General features: G+C 35.9%; 2 protein-coding genes across 2 annotated transcripts; both read left to right on the top strand.

Moving 5' to 3' along the window:
- Positions 1 to 23: 23 nt before the first annotated feature.
- Positions 24 to 1479, top strand: LOC110853309. The gene is made up of 3 exons (XM_022101561.2): positions 24 to 158; positions 230 to 296; positions 358 to 1479. The coding sequence occupies exons 1-3, from the start codon at positions 89 to 91 to the stop codon at positions 1349 to 1351; spliced, it is 1131 nt and encodes a 376-aa protein (XP_021957253.1). The 5' UTR covers positions 24 to 88; the 3' UTR covers positions 1352 to 1479.
- Positions 1480 to 16139: 14660 nt separating this feature from the next.
- On the top strand, positions 16140 to 18118 carry LOC118436454. The gene is made up of 4 exons (XM_035854587.1): positions 16140 to 16229; positions 16308 to 17604; positions 17689 to 17834; positions 17919 to 18118. Exons 1-4 carry the CDS (start codon positions 16173 to 16175, stop codon positions 17988 to 17990), a joined length of 1572 nt encoding a protein of 523 aa, XP_035710480.1. The 5' UTR covers positions 16140 to 16172; the 3' UTR covers positions 17991 to 18118.
- Positions 18119 to 20914: the final 2796 nt, after the last annotated feature.

Genomic DNA, 20914 nt, shown 5'->3' with positions numbered 1-20914 from the left:
TGAAGGTGAATTTTATTAGTACGCAAAACACAAAGAAAGAGAAATTCATTATCATCCTGTGACGAATTAACTTGTACGATTTTTCAAAATGCGAAATAATTACTGTTTCCTTTTCTACCTTTGGATCACTTGTTCCGTAATTACCTCGGAATCTTTGGGTATTAAGATCTCAATATTTTTAAATAGCTGACGCTTACCAAAATTTAATCAAACTTTTCTATAAACACAGGATGCCAAATTCCTGAAACAATAAACTTGTCTATTCACGATGACTGGGATGTCAACCTCATACTTTGGTAAATTCTTTTAATTAACAGAGTTCTAATCATAGACGTTTAAACTTTCGAAATTTTAAAGGTCTTCCGATCCACAATTCGGCACTATTTCCAACGACACGGCCTTCCTCATTGGACCGGACGGTTACGACCACACCTCCGTCTTCAAACCCGTGATAAACAGAAATCCCACGGATGGCAGTTTCACCCTGATTTTCGCTCCCGGAGACAAATTTCCCGACTACGTTGACCTCCTCCCACCCCGATCGAACCAGACAGACGCTCGTTTTTTCTACATCTGCGACGGGGACGTGAAGCAGACCACAATTCTTGCCACGTGGGTCGATAAGAATACCAGAGCTCCAGAATTTGTCGTACGACCCGAGACCAGACTAAATTTCACGATTTATCCAAATTGGGACAAAACTCTCCCCCTGACAAACAATGAGGAAGAACTAGTCCAAATTTCCGACAAGGATCACGATTTTGTAAATGCGAGGCCAATCATACTTTCCCCGAGCAGGGGGGACGTATTCAGTTTCGTAATGAGCCCCCTTTACAGGGAGGGTGACCCCGTTCCCCTCGAGTATTTGACAAATTTGCGAATTTTTATCAAAGATGATTACGAATTAGTTCCTGGCACGAGTCTCGATGTCGAAATTACTGTTTCCGACGGAATCAACATGCCCTCAACGAGTTCCATCATAGTTACGCTTCAAGTCCAAGCTATTCCCTGTCCGAGTGGAAAGTTACAGTTTTCGAGAAGTTATTACTACCATAAATTTACCTCTTGGCCAAGGCAGAACACATACTTTGAACCAAATCCACCCATTAGTTCGAGTATTGTGGGGGGAGAGGGGGAAATTTTGTATTTTTTGAGATCCACGGATGTACAGTTTACCGATTTCGAGGGAATTGATCCGAGGATGGTAATTTATACGAGGGACGTTTCACCCGATGAGGGAAAGCAATTGTTGGTGGTGGAAGTCATGGCGAAAGTGGGGGATGATTGTGGAATGAATGCGACGGTGGGATTGATATTGGAGTATCCTCCTATTTGTGGTATCAGTATTTAATTTAGTATGTATTAGAAATAATGCATATTTTTTATAAATTTTATAAATAATTTAGTATGAAACACTTGGACGGCATAAGTTACGTACCTAAATACACAAATTTTAAGAATTACTTAACTAAACTTGAAGTAATGCCAATATGCGAGCCGTGATGTAAACTAAGTTTCAAGTTAAAAATGTTAAAAAGTTTATTACGCCATCTAACAAGGGAACATACCGAGGTGTCCAACGAGTTAAGGGTCGACACCTATACCAAAATGGCCACAATACATGACTTATTAAACAAACTGAAGGAATTTCCGTGTAAAATTCACTTTTCGTCACGTTGTGACGATATTTGTGACGAGCGCATGACCATCGGGTTGCCAGCGGGATAAGTCGGCCGCTGAATCAGGTCGAACACAGAGAAGCGTCGTCGTCTTCACGCGTCTTCAGAGATTTCAAATTCTTTCAAATTTTGAAAACATTTTGAAATTTTGAAAAAAGTGTGAAAAAATTTAAAATTTAACAATTTTAAGAAATTTTTGAAATTTTGAGAAATTTTTGAAATTTTGAGAAATTTTTGAAATTTTGAGAAATTTTTGAAATTTTGAAGAAATTCTAGAAATTTTTCAAAATTTCAAGATGCTTTCAAAATTTGAAAGAATTCGAAATCTCTGAAGACGACTTGAAGACGATGACGCTTCTCTGTGCAAGACCTGATCGTTCAGCGGCCGACCTCTCCCTCTCTGGCAACCCGATGGTCATGCGCTGGTCACAAATATCGTCACAACGTGACGAAAAGTGAATTTTACACGGAAATTCCTTCAGTTTGTTTAATAAGTCATGTGTTGTGGTCATTTTGGTATTGGTGTCGGCCCTTAACTCGTTGGACACCTCGGTATGTTCCTTTGTAAGTAAATATTTCGATTTTTTATATCTCATTTGGCTTAATTATCTGGGTTTAATTGGAAATCCAAAATTATTTTTTAAAGCTACAAAAAGACGTTGCTCTTTTCCCCCATTAGAAGAAATGAGGAAGCAATCCGGAGAAAATTTGTAATTAACAAAGTTAATGAGATGAAAAGGTAGAGATCAAAGATTTTTTTGCTACACTGCTACGCATTTTGTGCAAACTCAGCTTGGCATGAAATTGTGAACATAAAAAAGTCATTACGAATTCGAAAAAGTAATCAATGAGAGATCAAAGGATGGAATCTTGTATGACGTCTTCTTATATATATCTTTTATTGGTAGTAAACGTTGTAAATACTTGTTTGCATAGTTATGTACTATTTTACTTGCATGGTCCACCTGAGATATACATTTCAGGGTTAAAAACAGCACACCAAATCTGAAGGTATCGTGGGTATCGTGAAGCTTAACAACTCCCAAGATGGACATTGCTTTGGAACAAATCTGAATTTAATTTGGACCCTCAAACACCAAGTGCTAATCAGGCAAATTGGTCCAGAGAGTGCTGTTAGTTGGACAAACTTCCTCCAACAAAATCATCCCGTGTTTTCGTCCATTTTATTTTGTACCACATCCGTCCATCTCATTTCCTGCCTTGAATTATATAATAGAGCAAATTATGTAGGAAGTATATGTCGCAGTATGCTTGGAGTAGATTCATCTCGGCTTGGTAAATCACACGAGGGTACAAAAATGCATCCTCTCATCAAAAGAAAGTCCTAACATTGACTAACTTTCACCCTTACTTTTAATGAACTTTTTCCAATCGGGTTAGGAAGAGGGAGACTGCACATTTGAATTTTTAATTGCATACATAATTCCTTGTTCAATTCAGAATTTAAACTCTGAGAAATTAAAAGTGAAAAAATCTAGATACAGGACAATTGTCGATTTTGTATATTCAGCCTGAGATTCTCGGTGACAGAAAGAAATGTGAGTTTAACGCACGTTGTCGCAAAGCATAGTAAAATTGTTGGAAATTGACGAATTTCACGTTATATGAGTAAACACGAATAATATCGCAAAAACAAAAATTGGACACTAAAGTACTTTTTTTAGTACTCTCACATGGGTGAAGTTTGTATATAAGTCTAGAATTCGAGTTAATCACAATGAACAGACGAATAAAAGTAGAAATCATGATTCATTAAAAAATGAAAAGAAATCTGGGTTCCTTTCTTGGTTAGATTTTTTTTGCCTTGGTTGGTCTGGATTTCTTGAGATTATTATTTCTGCTTTCTTTTCCCTTATTCTGCTCATCTCTTGTGAAGAGTGCAACATAAAAATTGTGATGAAGCCAATTGGAATGCAAACTACCCATTTCGGAGCATATTAAGTTTTAGCTTTCACCACAACTGCAGCCATTAAAGGTTGAAATTGGGTGGAAATCATTTATTTTCTTAATCTTCTTTGGCTGCACACAGATTATTTAAGGGCAGAATAAAAACAGACATCATTCACTCAACTTTTCTTTTCTTGATAAAGAAGAATGAGCGAAAAAATCCTCCAACAATTGAAAATAATAATACATATTTATTTGTGGGTAATAAAACTTTAATTTTACATTTAGCAGATAACAAACAAGAATTTTTTTTAATTTAAAGGAGAATTCTCGGACGACAAAATCTCTGTCAGCAATTGATTCAGTCTGTTTTCAGTTCATATGAATCTAACGATAAGTAAAGTTAGCTTACTTATTCACCCTCCATCGACTTAATCGAATCTGCTAATTGGACTGCATTCACTAAACTCGCACATTTATTCGTGGTCATTAAGCAGTGTTCTTCTAACTAAATAATGGGACCATGTTATGTCACGGCATGTCCAGATATTCATACATTGACGCATGCATTCACTCTGCTATAGGCGTGGACACAACAAATTACACGTCATTAGCCCAATCAGTCAACTCGTGTGTTCGTTGATGGTGTTCTTCTACAAATAATTGCGCCGAGCTGACCATCGAATTCACGCGTCAAAATTATCCACTCCATTTACTTTCTCTTGTTCCTTTCTCTTGGCTGGCACGCTTCCAGTCGACAAATGGAGAAATTATTGCTTGACCAAGGATCGAGATTGTATTTACAATGCATGAACCATCAGCCTTGATGACCATGAAGTGTGAGGATGTCGACAATTTAGTTATTTATTCAAGGAGAAAGCATTTACTTAATGTGCAGTGCACACGATGCGAATTGAGGGTGTGAAGTATGGGTACACAAGTAAGGAAATTCGGCTCGTGGAACATGGAAACTTGATTTATTTCATTTTGCTTACTTCTTCTGCAAAATTATGCACGAACGAAGAATTCTTTAATGTTTTTAATCTTTGTTATTGGTACTTCTAACGTAATTCTTTCTAAATTTTAAAACAAATTTTGTTGGTTATGGGACAAATAAATAATTTAATACCACGGTCAAGTTCAACAATCCAAAAATTGGATAAAGAGCATTCCATTTCACAGAACAATGTTCAATTCTGAGATTTCAGGATTTAACTTTCAGACTTCTTCACCCTTGAAGATTTATTTTCCAACTGTTGAGTGGATAAAGTCGTATAAAGTAAACCGTTCACAGCTTTATTAGCTCACCCTGCGTAGCATGAGAGCTATTGAATTCCTCTTGAATTTATTTCTTTCTGAATACCATTATTTCCTAGTCCACAAAACCTCGCAGCCTTAGATTTATTTGTCTATTTTCCCTTGCACGACGACCCCACTTCCCAATTTAATCTTTTGAACCTTCGGATAACTTACCCACGCATAAACGTTGGATCACGTTTCTCTTCCACATTTGAAATACACTGACTGTTCATAAAATAACAGTCAGTTATAAAATAACGCATTTTAAAATATTTTGTTCCTCTCATTCAATACATCACTTTGTGGAATTTTTATATTTCACATGCAATCACAATTCAGCCGATACGTTGTTAATAAATTTTGGTTAAATTAAGACGTAATCATAGACTCAATTTATATATGTTCATCTATTTGCATTTTCTCTTTCAGTACAGTAAACAATGATGTTTGTGTTTGGTCAGTAATTTCAAAATAAAAAATATAAATATATATGTATATATTTATATAAATGTATATATTAATAAATTAAAATAAAACATAATTTCAAATTAAAATGAAGAAAATCCGTCAAAGATTGGAAAATTATGAGGATTAACTTATTACCTAACTCACAATGAAGCAAAGTTATCTGATGTTACAAAATTCAGTATTAAAGATTTTACTAATTTTATTTCTTGACGCCTAAGTAATACATATACATATAGATTGTCCATTATACAATCTAAGTATTTAGTAAGCAGTTATATAATTAAACTTTATACGATACAGCTTCAAAATTTACTGCAACAATAAATGTAATTTGGTAGCATAAAGGTGCATAGGTATTTTTAATGGCTTTGGATTAAGTGGACAGTGCTTTATATTCATGTTAGGAATATTTAGCAACTAAAATTTGACAGTGCAGAATTCTCAAAGTCCCCAAGTATTTATTCGAATGCTTCCGTAAAAATCTTTCAGTTACATGACCATTCATTTTTATATAGCAAAATATCCAATCAACACACCCCTCAAAATCACAAATAGTTCAAAAGCTCTGGATTTTTTCGTTGTACACACCAGTTACGGATGCTCATTAAGACGGTCTACCGCTTATTTTCCCTTTCGTGGCTACCACATATGCTACTAATGTGAATGCATTTTTCTTGATTCTACACAACCTCGAGATCCATGGCTTTGTGTGGCAACTGGCAAGGGACATTACGATAAATTTGACAACAATTCGACTCTACTACACTACTCGACCAATATTCTCAAACGTCTCACTTTTCCCAATTTATATACATTTGTATGTATCTGTATCTGTTTTCCATCAACACCAATTTAATGGCACAATAATTTTTACATTGAATATTAAGTAATTCATACAATACAATGTTTATGTTTTGTTTCTCCTAAAAGATTATTCAAATTGAAAAAGAGGTTGAAAGAGACGATGGTCGTGGTGACTACGAGGTCTCTGGAAGTAAAGGAAATTAATGCATCTTTTCTCCCAGCTTTACTTTCTCCTACCCGCAGAAGCTGTATTTCTCGTGACAGCGGCGCTAGTTCTCTGTCAACCAGAGTCTCATTTATTCTTTGAAAAGTCTCTTTTTAATTAATTCCGATTTCAATGGTCCGCTGAACCGAGATGGATCCAGCTCACTGGATCCTCTCCCAGTGAACGCACGTAAATAAATAATCGGCCACGATTTTTCAGTAAACTTTCTCTTCCTGCTTATTAACATTGCTCGCCATCGACTCGATTTTACCTCGAACGAGAAGCCTTACATTTTTGCAGGGTATTCCGACCCAGGGTTTTATTGGGTTGGGTTTTTTGGGTTTTAATGGGTTTTAATGGGTTGTTAACGAATAAAACCCATTGGGTTTTACCATGTTAAATGGGTTTTATTTGGGTTTTAATGGGTTTTATTCGGGTTTTAATGGGTTTTAACTGTGTTTCAGCTTAAAACTATATTCTAAAAGCTGAAAACAGCTGTCGTACGTTAGACGAAGTTGTTTCATGGCAGCTAAGCAGTTTATTTGATTAATACTGTAAGTTTTAAAAACCACTGTAAGTTTTAAAAACCAGGAATAAATCAGCGAGTGCCATTACAAGTTTCAAGTGACAAAAATATTTAAAAATAATAATTTCGGAACGAGGTATGTTTAAGTGAGCATACATAATTTAATTACATTTAATTTACATTTTGCTGTCATAATTAATACTTTTTTCCCGAATACTTCCTCTCATCTCAGCGAATAAATTAAACAAAATACTGTAGTATTTTTTTAATTTATAAAGTTTTTTAAAATGTTTCAAGGCGATCTTAATTATCACCTCTGGAAAAATCGAGTACTTATGGACAGCGAAGTACCTTATTATGAGCAAAAGAAGTGTGTCTGTAAAAAGCACTTATTATATTCTCGATCATAATACATACGTACTTTCATTGTTCATAAGTACTCGATTTTTTCCAGAATTGATAATACACGTTAAGATCGCATTGAAATATTAAATTTTAAAAACTTTTAAACTTGGATTTCATTATGATGAGAGGAAGTATTCGAGAAAGAGGTAATATATATTCTCATAAAGTATTAAACTATGATCAGTTAAACAGGACTATTTCGAAACGGATACAAATTCTAACATGGACAAGTAGGATTTGCATATTAATTGAAATTGGATTGCAATAGTAGTGAAAATTGTTGTTCAATGTATTACTTATGTAAAACCTAATAAAACCCAATAAAACCCATAAAACCCATTAAAACCCAAAAAACCCATTAAAACCCATTAAAACCCATTAAAACCCCTGGGTCGTTACTTTTTGATTAAAACCCTGGGTTTTTCCGAACCCTGCATTTTTGTATCTTCTCGTTTTAAAAGTTAAGTAGTTCTTGGAGTCGGTTCTAATGAAGCTCTTCCATCTCACTCTTTTATTTTAAGAATAAAATCCAATGAGCTCCCACAATTAATGCGGGATGCAGTCTGCTCCGTGTCTTTTTTCGGGCGGAAGTAACATGGAAAAACACTCAATCGCTTACGACCCATTCTCTTAAGTCAATTAGCATTGTATTACTGAACACTATGGTGGTAAATATTCTTTGTATCTTTTGAACTGGTGAAAACAAAGTTCGGTATAATTTGGATTTCTGAAATTTAAAAAAAACGAAAACGACGAAGCAAAGTACTAGATAATTTAAAAACTAAAATTTTCAAGTAGTTCACAAAGTTGTTCATGCATTATTGGCTTAAATATATGGCAAAACTGACCATTAATGAATTTGCTTTGTATACAATTTAAATCTAATTGAAATAACTTAATAAAATCGAATTCTTTCGTTGAATTCCTTCCACTCTTTAAATTAAAACAGCCACGAAAACAATCAAACCACTTAAACTTTGTAGTCTCACAAAGAAAATAAAAAAACAAGGCTGCTATAATATCCGAGAAAAAGAAACGCGGTTTAATTCACAATTACTTGGTTTTTATCCGTGTTCAATTATTCAAACAAGTCACATTCAAGAATAAAGGTCTTGTGAACTGAACAGCAGCTTTTTTCACTTCCTTTCATCTCAATCCCTTTCAAAGAAAAGAATAGAAAAAAAGTTCCTTTCTCTTGAGAATTTAGCCTATATCTGTCCTTCACTCTCGAAATGAAGACCGGAGAGGGAGATAAAAAACGGGTGAAATCCGGCATCATTTTTGTGTAAAAGATTCTACTTTCAAGAACCAATGGATCATCCCTAGAGTAGTTTTAACACACCACACATTTGTAAAATATTAGGACAATTACGTACAAAAAGCCCAAAAATGCCGAAACGGTTAATTTAATTAAGCACCTGCTGGGCTTCCTTTTCCAGCAACACTTATCTTAAGCTTTCATAATAAGAACAATGGAAATCTAGTCGAAATGACTAGATGAAATGAAATAAATGTGTGCATCTGCTCCACCATTATGACAAATGGACGCATATGTATCCATTTCCTGATAGTAAATAGTTAAACGAGATTAACCACACAGTGCGGCATATGGTGAAAGAAAAAGAAAATGAGGTGGTCATTAGGAGATGAGATGTGAATCGACAGCGATAATCCTCATCTCATTTGTCAACATGCTCCATCTGAGGATTGCAGATATTATCCACATGTGTGTGTCAAGCAATATTATTAATATTTTCGTAATTCGTTCCTAATTAAATTAAGAAATTCAATTTCGATATACAAATAGAAATATTTAAATACTTATGATCTGTTATGCTTAACTTTTATTCTGAAAGGCAATTAATAGTTTCTTCATCAATCATGAGTAAAAAGAAATATGAGCAAAAAATTATGTGATCTTTAATAAATTTTAGTTTCAACTTTGACCCAACTTCTTATGATTCGACCCTCAGCCCAAACCTCACTTTACCTAGTCTTATCTTAAAAAGTGATAGTAGCGTGCACGACCATGTCTGCTTGGCTTTAAGGAATTCCAAATTTCTTTCTATTCCATTAGAAAGCCAGTTAAATTTCACGTAGAAAACATGTATTAGACATGAAAATCTATTCCTCCTGTGACCATGACAAATTGGTCACGAAAGAGAAAGCTCCATCAAAAATACGCACGAAATCAATTGACAAAGTGCATCATTCCTAAGTTTTTTTGTGACCTTGACACTTATATGGAGCTCAGAACAGACGTTTTCCTCAACTTTAATCATGATTTGGCGATGAAATCAATTTCGGTTCAAAAATACCAAGGTCAAACTCAAATTGGAAATGAAGTCAGAAATAGATATCTTCAGCCAGTTTTTCACGAATTTCGCTGCATTTTTTTCTGTGGGGCCCTGCACAAAGGTCGGTGGCTTTCCACACAATATGGACTGGTCGAGGGGGAGTTCCATCTTCACTATGACGTTAATCAAATATTTTTTTAAACTATCTCCTCTCCATAATCGAGGAAATTAGGCGGTTTTTGCCCAATTCCGCCGATTCCCGCCAAAACCATGAATGCAGCCCGATAAGATAACATTCGACCTCCATTTCGTAATTAACTAACCCTAAGAATATTTAATATAGATTCTGCTTCTTTTTGTGTGGAAATATGGTTCCGTCTTAAAGAAATTCCCATCGGTAAACGAGTTATTTTGTTTATTTTTTTATCGTACCGCTGGGAGAGGGACGTCCATTTATTGACCTTAGCTTGGGTCTGGGAAATCTGTAGCGCGTGACGCTTTCTACTCTAGAAGACCTCCATCTTAGGATCATTTTTCAGTGTTCATCTGATTTCTAAAGCTGAAAGGTCATGTATGGCCCAAGTCTTCGGCGTCAGACAGAGATTTTGTGCTATTCTGGCGTTCAAAGCTTCGGACGTCACTGTAGTCCTCCTTGACCTTGGACCACCGGAACTTTTCTGTCATAAATAGTCACTGTCCCTAGGGTTACTTTAATAGGTTGGGCAACCAGATCGTAGTTGCCCTTGAATTTCTACCCTATATTTAACATTGTGAATTTTTTGTCTCGCGTAAAAAGTGAAAAATTATTGTCGCGCGCGCGAGGCAAAGCTCCTCTAGCTTTTGACCTAGTGAAGTTAGGTAAAGGAGGTTAACAACAATGATAGTCACTGAATGTAGGTACAAACTGCAACTTACATTTTAATTTTATGTCGACCGGTTCAAATACTATGCGCTACTATCACTTCTTATGGTAAGACTAGGTAGATCAATTATTCACTCGCCGATTTTGTAGAAAAGTTTAATTTCACTGTCGAACTAATTGCGCGAAGAACATGGAATGAACATGCGACGTAGTTATTCATTGGTGGAAGTTTGGCTTATTAGAGTCAGTTTCAGACACAGTAAATAAAATAATTCGCATTTTCACATTTACAATCGTGCAACACGATGAGTGAGATCTCAATTCTTTACCACTATCATTTTTTCATATTCCACGACTATGTATATAATATTGGCCACTAATAAAAGTCACTCTAGCCCCTGCATTGTTGCCGCAATGATTTACATCCATCCAACAACCAACTTTCTCCTCTTTCCAGGTAATAAATTCTGAATGCGAGGAGAGAGTAACGCAATCTCGCTGTTCTAGTGAACCCTCGTCCTCCTATTGGGTCCCTTGCGTTCGTTTTCGTTTTCCCTTGTTTATCACGATTTAGATAAAATCTACACTGAATAAAACCGGACATTTTCAACAACGACTGATTTACTGTGGTCACACATCCGTGACGATCTTATTGAACCCGAACAGAAGTAATGACATAAGAAGAGTAATGATTTCTAGTAAAGATCTTTTTCTACACATACGAACCATCTTGTAATGAAATATAGGTTGAAAATCTTAAAAAGTTTGTGTGTTACTTTCTCCCATTCCATTAGCAAATGTAGGAATAAAATATTTCCAAGTATAAAAGTCGATTTTTTTTCACCCAACATTCCGGTTCCAAAAATACACCCGAGATGTAAATCTAATCACATATGCACCCTGATAATCCCCTCTTTGCATCGAGGGTGCGAATAGTGGGATGAATGTCGAATAAATTTTCCAGTCGTCGGTTTCCATCATCCATAAAATTCGACAGCCTCCATTCCACATCCACCGCAACTGAGGGGCAAAACTGTCCCCGAAGTAGAATCCACAACCATGTTTGCTTTCCTATGTATTCAAATGACTATCCAAACAACCACCGAGCACATTGTGTTCTCCACAATCAGACAAATTGTGGAATATTTGAACAGATTTTTGCCTATGTAAAAAACGCATAGAATTCTTAATATTGCGTTTTTTGGTGTGAAGAAATGAAAACAGTTTGAAAAATTTAACTTTCTTTTCAGTAAGTTTATGACAATATCTATAAACAAGGTCCCAAAAAGTGGGAAATCTTAGTGAGGGAATGCAATTACAGCTAATAAATAAATTTAGATTGCAGAATTTTTGCATCATCGCTCTCGGTACCATTCTTTACTGGAAGCATTAATTAATCATTTAGAATAATTTTTCCCCCTTTATAGGTTTGGCGATTTCACCAGAATAGGAATTAATTAGATATCCAAAATCATAGATTTGCACAGTTCACAATTATTTAGCCATTATATTTGGTATCGGTTAATATAGCAAACTTCTCGTTCACTAGTAAAACCATCTTTTTTGAAATCTCAAGTAGCTCAATAAATGTAAGAATTTATGTATTCAAAAAAAAATTTATGGTGGGTCCAGTAAAGAATGGTACCGAGAGCGGTGATGCAAAAATTCTGCAATCTAAATTTATTTATTAGCTGTAATTGCATTCCTTCACTAAGATTTCCCACTTTTTGGGACCTTGTTTATTTAAAACTTGTAATTGGGTTGTCAATAACATTATTACGCTGCACCATCGTCATTAAATTTTTGTAACCAGGATAATTTTACTAAATTTTTGGGTTTCAAAATTCAATAGCTTCTTGATTTCCTAACCGATTTAGATCAACTTGGTCTTAAAATGTTCAGAAGGAATTGGTGTAACTTTTTCCAATAATTTAGGACTATGTGATGCTCCAAAATGGAACAACAAATGGAAAGGTGACTCCGAGTGCAAATTTTTGCTCGTTTACGCCCATAACTTGGTTAAAAATCAAAAATTCGCTAAGTCGAATTGCAGATCGATTCTAAATTCCGTAACAATGATCTGTGCAAAATTTCATTAAAATCGGTTGAGAAATGGCCGAGAAATCGATTTATGTCACTTTTTTTGGGTGGGGTAAATGCATACTTAGTAAATTTTTTTCGTTGTTAGGTATTTGCCTCACTAAGAATAAAAGCATTATGAATTTTAGTATCAATAATTTGTGCATTCCTTCTGCCTCACCAGATTGCCTGGGACAAGATTCCTGTAATGACAACTAAATAAAAATTGTCAGATCACAGTACCAATTTCGGAGCTCACTTAGCAAATTGAGTAAGAAATTGAAAAAGTATTTTTTTCAAATATCAAAGAAATAAATACGGATTGAATGAAGCTCAAGAATAATCGAAGAGTCAACCCTACAACAAAATCCAGGGAATTCTGTGTGGGTGAAGGTTGGAGTGGTGATGCGGTAACAATAAAACCGAGGGTACATAAAGGGGATTGACAAGGTGAACTGAACAATTGTCTCCAAAATCCACTAAACACAAATTGTTATCATAATCCCATAGAGTTGAATAGGAGCCGTCTTTACGTCCTTTGCAAAACCTTAGAACCGAAGTAGGAAACCATTCATCCGAATCAACTTGGATACAAATTCCTCCAAATATTTGGCTGGAATGGAATTTACTTGGAAGGAAGGCAATTTCCTTAGCTATTGGTAAATCATGGAGAAAATTGGTCTTTATGTACACTCACACGAAATACATTTTCGTTGCCAGCAGGGAAAGCTTACAAGAAATGGTCTTACGAATACTCTGTTTCCATCTAATTCATTTATTAATTAGCAATGAGAGGAAGTCAGCCGTAAATATGCCGCTTGTTCGTTCTGTAATTCGATTTTGAAAGAGTATTGTATTCCATCCGGGCTTTAATTTCGCAAAGTGCTAACATTTTCTCTTGTGAAAGCTTATTTTCTAATTTTATTGAATTAACTAATTATGCGTCTTGATGACCATTTTGTAAAAAATGTCTCAAGGTATGTAGCAATAATGATATAGTAATCAAGTTTAATCAAATATGTTTAACTAATAACGTGACCAATATTTTATTTAGAATAGCGTTTTATGTTTCAGTTGCATGAAAGATACAGAATTTTTAAATTTCGAAATGAAAATTTGCCTTATCTGCTCATGTAAATGTTGATTTGCATTAAATTTATTGCAAAAAAATTCAAAATTTCGAAACTTCCCAAATCAATATCCTCATCTAATCTACTTGATTAAATTGATTTGTTTTATGCAATACTTTTTTGATTTGTTTTATGCAATACTTTTTCTGACTTTGAAACCCTACAATTCTACACGCTCTAAAATTTACTGCTCTACTATTTCGGGTTAAATCCAGATGTCTGGTTGGGGCAAAGACCAAGTTAGCGTCTCGGTTCTAAATCTCATCACTCAATTCTCATCGGCAATTAATCACACTTTACTTTGCTTTACCACAGGGAGACAAATCTTGAGCCTGAGCCGCTTTCACCACTGCTAATTCCCAACAGGCAAGATTTCCGGTGTAATCCCTCCCCAAACCAGAGTAAGTGGAGTAAACTACTGTTCACAGAAATTCAAAATCATCTGCATTTACTAGGGCAAATTTTGTTGTGGGAAATCCACTTTTAGTTTGGCCTGGCTATTACGACAAAAGTAATTTCCAACTAAACTTTAATTCCGGATACATACATTGCATGTTACTCGAACCTATTGAGGACTTTGTGTACCTTGTTACATACCTGTTGTGATAATGATGCTGAATTTTAAAATTCCAAACTACCACAAAAAAACGAAACAGTTTTATGTACAAAGACCGCCTTCGCCATCAATAATTTATCACTTTCTTCACCCAAGCATCGAACAACAGGTTTAGTTTAGCCAGCCCATAAATTGGCCCAAGATAGAAAAGAAGGGAGGCAATCGCACCCTCGTCACAAATCAGCAATTTCCCTTTGTTCATAACAAGCAGGGAAAGGAGAAAAATTCAGAAAGAACAAAAGAAGACGATGAATGGGGTGGGTGATTGTGGGGAGCGAACAATTTTGATGATGATAAGGTGGTCATGTCATTTCTTATCTTCAACAAGGCAGAGTTTACCCTCTCAACCTAAAGAAATGGATATCAATGCAGAGATAAGCATGGACGTGGTGAAAGTTATTTCTAGAAACCAAGAAAATGAGAAAAGAAAAGGTTCTTTAGGAATTTCCAATTTAAACGCCAACAGGTGTCGAATCACTGTTTTAGAGTGTTCTTATAAAAAAAACAAGTTCAAATGCGTTCCTATCGCTATCTTCATATATAGTGTTTGGTTCGAGGATAAAAGCTGAAGAGATTTTTATCCTCACTTTTATTATGCACCATAAGAGCAAGCAACAACTTTGTAATTTCTTTTACGAGATCCACTCAATGGCATCTCTTCCGACAAGGCAGATCCGATGTCCGTAACGACCCATCGCTTTCACGCCCCATTTGTTTATACAATTCAGATCTCTCAATTTAAACGGGAAATAAACTGCGATGATAAGCCGTGGTCGTTTGGAGTACAAACTCCGTTTGGAGGGGACGGAATTTTCAGTCGGCAAAACCTCGTGCCGCTAATCCTAAGTAAGATCAACATTGGAGGACGGGTGAAATTCAATTTGCACGTGACCACATCAAAAGTGAAAACGACTTTTTGTAGACATGAAATTTCATAATCATTTCCTAATGAATAATTATGTTTTAAATTCCCCACTTTACAAATTGCCTAATTTCCTCTTGTTTTTAATAATTTTGTACGTCTTTTCAACGATCCATTTACATAAATCTAGAAATACTAATTGAAATGAACCTTGAATTACTTACATACCCGATACTGCAATTTTATTAATACATGCGCCGCTAAGTATACATTTTTCCTTTTAGTTTACAGAATTTGAGAATAATAGCTGGGTTAAATTACAGAATATGACCAGAGGCAAAAATTTACTAAAACAAGAACTAATTTTATCTTGATACAAATATTTATGATGAAGATTACATATATTTGTAGACATTACGAGCCTCTCTGATTTTTCATCTCCAGCAAAACAATCCAATTACCAATTTGGTATCTCAAGATTACGAAAAATTTATGTTGGGGATGACATTTTTATGGCAAAATTAGACGGATGACTTCTGATAATTGCTTGAAGAATGAGATTGTTGATAATAAAAATATTATGGTAGCTCATCCGACTACGGGTAAAAGTTATGAGAGACAGGAGTACGCAGTAATAATGTTGCATATTGGATGATAAAAACCATGCAATTAAATTACGACAAAAATATCGAGATTTCAGATTATGTATGCCTCTCCATTTGTTGAAAGTCAAACACAGCGATCACCAGAAACGCTGTCGGTATGGAATTTAAGCCACTACTTGATTCGGATAGACGTCTGGAGACCTTTCAAAATGCCATAGTGATAAATTTGACGAATTTTGCAGACAAGATTTAATTCCACTATTCATTTCGCATTTCATTTCACTTCACTTCTTCGCCATCATTGAATCAATACTCATACGTGCATTTCAATTAGCCAAGCATAATAATTAGCTATTCAAATACTGAAGAAAGTTGCTTTAACATTACTGCTAGTAGTACAATTACTACTAAACCTACGAATACGAAGATGGAAAACGCTGATGAACCCTTCTGCCCAGTCGTGAAGGCACTCTCCAATCATTTAGTAATACATGATCTCTTTTTACCATTTTTTGCACACATTGACATTAATTAATGACACACCGATCCCACAAATTTGCAGATAGTCCATGAGATTTTCAAGTGCCTACTTCATGACGACCAACTTCCTGTCTCGACACGACTCGTGTGTCGACTATGGGACGAAATCTTCACCTCAATGCAAACTCTGAATTTGCGTCTCCGTGTCGAACCAACCTGGGAATACGACAATTTATGCAACGCCACACCTTTTCTCGTCATGTGCATAAATATGAACCCGAGATTGGCCAAATCAGTCATTCTGAACCAAGACGAGTTCACCCAATGGAAAAACGAAATGGTCTTCACCTCCACAATGGTTTCCTTCTTTGACAAATTTGGTGGTAACGTGCAACACCTGGAAGTACGGATGGAAGCGTCACTTACCCCATTGTTGCATCAGATGCTGTCCACTTTCTGCCCTAATTTGAAGACGATGATATTCGACACAATCAGTGAAGTCCAAGCTGAAGACGCTCCACTTGAAAACGCCATCTTGCCAGCACTCCCTCCGTTCACACATCTTGTCGAATTCGCCGTTAAGGCCGAGTATGGAGCCGTTCCTATCAAATTTCAAACCCTCGCCCAGTTGGTCATCAACTCAGCCACAAGGTTGACCAAGTTCGAGACCGTGCCCAGTTTTTACCCGGATTTGAGCACTGTTGAACATCTCAAAAGTCTAAAAATCTACGCCAGCCTGAAACAATTTGTGCGTAAAGTGTCTGCCTCGGATTTCCAACAACTCACCAGAATGTTGACCCAAGTTTCGGGAACAGTGGAAAGTGTCTTTGTAGAAGGGATGTACACATCTTTGGGGGAGCCACCAGTTGAAGTTAAGACTTCAAAACTCAACCGTGCCAAAGAACTAGCAGCCGCCAACTTCAAAATGCCCCCGATGCCAAAACTGACCAGATTGGAGAATGACTTTACTGAGGTTTTGAGTTTTGGATACGCGCTTGAAGACATCGGATCGGACGTGATGCCCAACTTGGCGACGCTGTGGCTGAGCAAAGAGCATTTCAAGAGTCAAAGTGTGGATGGTATACTTCAAACAATGGCGTTGAATGGTCCTTTCGTGCCTTTCCGGAACCTTAAACAGCTGACCATTGCGAATCTTCATCAGTCGGAACTTCTTCGCGTAATAAGCGTAAAACACTTCCCAGCGCTGGAGAAGTTAAAGATTACACGACAATTGGAACTTGCTCCGATGTCTTTGCTAAATATTATCAGCGCCTGTGCTCCTCTCCAATTGAAACATCTTCAGTTACACTATTTACGCTTTCCACCGACACTGGGGGACCTTTGGGAATGTTTCTCCTCCAATTTGGCATTGTTTAAAAGTAATATAGAATGATTAATGAAGTAGCATTTTAAAATTAATATTAATTAAGGCTGATGAGTAAAGGCGACCTAAAATTTTTCAGCCCTCCAAACTTTGGAAATTAAGTGGGGCAACTACGAAAGTGACACTGCAATGGAGGACGACTTGGATGGCGATGACTTGATCATGGTGAAAGAAGTTCTTAAAGAAATGACTGGAATGGAAAGCGTGGAAATACAAAATGTCAAGGTGGCGTTTCATAATTTTTTGTTAAGCTTCAAACTTTGTGTATCATTTGCTTAACGCTCATATGTGTTTATTGTCGAATTTTAGCTTCATGGGAAGACTGCACAAGAAATCGTCACGTTCATTGTGGAGAATGAGATTCCAGTCAAATTTATTTGAAACTTTATTTACAAAAGGAATCAGTATCAGTATTATGTAATTGGCATGCGCAAATCCGAATCAATGTATTAAATATCTTAAATATGAACTCTTTGAATCTGAAATAAAACTTATTCATGATAAGAATATTTATTTTATGTATTATGTCATACTTACAATTAGTGAATACATTGTCATTTTTGTCCGTTTTTCAACCCAAATAGTAAGTAAGTTTTCAACCCACTCGGTGGTCAAGTCGAACCCGTTTGGCTAAAGTTTTTTCTCTTGAAGAAGTTAACTTCCTCAAACTGACGCCAAGATTTAGTCGTACTTTTCACAAACTTGCTTTCTGCATTGGAGTAAACTTTCAGCAAGTTAGCTTTATAGTAATGCAAATGGAGTTGGAGAAAGTTGGAACGTGGAAATTTTGGCAAAGGGGGTTGAACTTTGTTAACGAACATGCGATAAAGTATTTGTTTGTTTTGTTAAAGTTTGTTAACAAATTATTTGTATATTAGAATTTCATGAAATAAAAGCAAAGTTTCCGAAGCACTGTAGGTCAACAAAGGATACAAAGCAATTTATACACATGTTGTAAAAATTGGAGCAAACCTTCTGACCATGACCCTTGGAATAGTTTACACGGGTATAATTTCGAGTTTTGCTCACTTTCATAAAGGCAGGTTAAAATATTTCCTTTTGAGAAAATGATCATTTGCCACGAAACTAGAGTCAAACTTTAAAAAATAGCAAAAATTCTACTCGAATCCAAATATTATCCATAATTAAATACAACATTTAGCTAATTATTACCTTCCTAAGAATTTATATTTATTCAGACAGACCTGTTTACGCGGAGAAATTATTTACCATCGGGGGTAAAACTCTTTCTTGCTCGAAACATGAAAGCTGCTTCCTGTCCTTTTCTTTCCCTGGAAAGAGGCGAAAGTCGAGGTAGATTTTATTTGAAGGATAGTTTCATTGGAGATGAGGGAAAGTAGAAGAATGGTGTGACGTATCACGTCAAATTACGTCACGTCAAATCGCATATGTTTTCTCCTCCTTCCTTCCGCTTCTCTGAGGATGAGTCTAATTCATAGAATCATTGTAGATATATTCCACTCATACGAATTGTGCAACACACAATTTCCGATTCTTGCTTGAGAATGAGTTACACATTGCTTAATGGAATTCCGGCAGCCAACTCTTAACTCTCTCGACATGCTGTCCAATATGGACACATAATTAGAGTAGAATTTCTTCCAGACAACTCACATCTTTGGGAATTTATTTATTTCCTCTGAAAATTAAGGGAATCAAAAGCAATCAAGAGAAAGTATTCTCGAAATAATTTTCTCTCACTCTGTTGAATTTACTAATTAATTAAAGTGTGGCCGTGTCCAAAAACTTTCATTTTCTCACGATCGAGTCTCTCTCCTTGTGACACCTCGAGTTGGACTTGGGATGAAATCTTTCAGACTGAAATGAAATGAAATAATGAATGACGCTGGAATAAAGAAGGAAAGTGTGAAAGGGGATCTTTTGTGAGACAGAAACCGCCCCCAGTGAAACGAGGTCTTTTTCTCTGTCGGTGGCAAGTTCACCGGACTGGAAGTTTTAAAAGTGGTGCATTAACACCTCTAAAAGGGAAGAAAATGGATATTTTCGTTGGTAAAACCCTTGTAGGATGTCGGGTAGGATTAAAACATGGAACTTGGGTTATTAAATGTTTAGAAATCTCAGTGTTATAATTTGTGATGCTTATATGAAATAAATCAAATTCATCCAGTGCTCAAAATTCCCCATCATGCTACTCTCAACTTAGGAAGGGTTCATACATAAAAGCTTTGGCAGAGTACGTAGGCACTACTGTATGAGAAACGGTACAAACTATCTGTACGTCACGTAATAATGGAATAATTTCCACAAAAACGTGGTAATCTCAACACCGGTTGTGTTTCAAATTACCAAAAAATGAGGGGAACATACCTTCACCAAATATTATGTAACTCGAAAGGAAGCAACTAAAATTCAATTTCCAGCGAAATCAACATTCATCCCGCATCATTCTTACAAAATGAATGAAAAAATCCTTCTTTCTTATTCAGCTCAACGAGCACGATAGGAAACAAGACGACAAAAGTGGCTTCATTCCAGCACACACTTCAACGCGTGCCGATTTGAAGTGGTATTTTGTTGAGTTCAAAGGACGACGCTTAAATATTTCCATTAAATTTAACCACAAAGGAAACGTTATACTGCCCACCTACATAATTGACTCCTGCAATTTTTGTGGAGTTTGCCACTACATCAAAATTTCCCAGCTTTTTCGGGATGGCAAACAATGACAGAATTCAATTTCTTGTTGTGATCTTATTATCCAACCAACTATTCATCTTTCTTGATAATAACATAAATTGGAACGCAGGCGAACAAGATTACATTGGGTGGTGTATCAGACGAAATATAAGATACAATCAACTTGCCCCAGTGTTACCTTTATTGCTTATCTTAATTAACTTGAGACAAGGACGTCATTTATTTATACATTTGTTGGCTATCTCAAAATCTTGTCTATTCCGAAGACGATGGCTCGCAGCATGGATTAGTGTACTGTTTAAGCTGGTCGACTTAAGGTACATAGAAATAAGATTGGACGCGTACGTCTTTATGTCGAATTGGGCAGATGACTTGTCATTATTGCTTCTGGAGATTGCTAATAATAAAATCATGATTGGAGCCCCAGCTCATTCGGGGAAATCGAATGTTATCTGAGTAAGTATGATGAAGATGCTGACAAGATTAATATTGCTCATTTTTCCTAAAGATTGGTGCAATACTGTTGACATATGTATGTACATTATTATGAATTGCCAAAAGAGATTCGAGTGGAAACATGCCAAAAATACATGGAAGTTCTATACAAGCTGTTTTACAGGAGAACG

The sequence above is a fragment of the Folsomia candida genome, unplaced genomic scaffold, assembly GCF_002217175.1.
Source record: "Folsomia candida strain VU population unplaced genomic scaffold, ASM221717v1 Fcan01_Sc008, whole genome shotgun sequence".
Taxonomy (NCBI): Eukaryota; Metazoa; Arthropoda; class Collembola; order Entomobryomorpha; family Isotomidae; genus Folsomia; species Folsomia candida.
The sequence above is the reverse complement of the archived record's forward strand: the minus strand, read 5'-3'. Positions and strand labels throughout refer to the sequence as shown.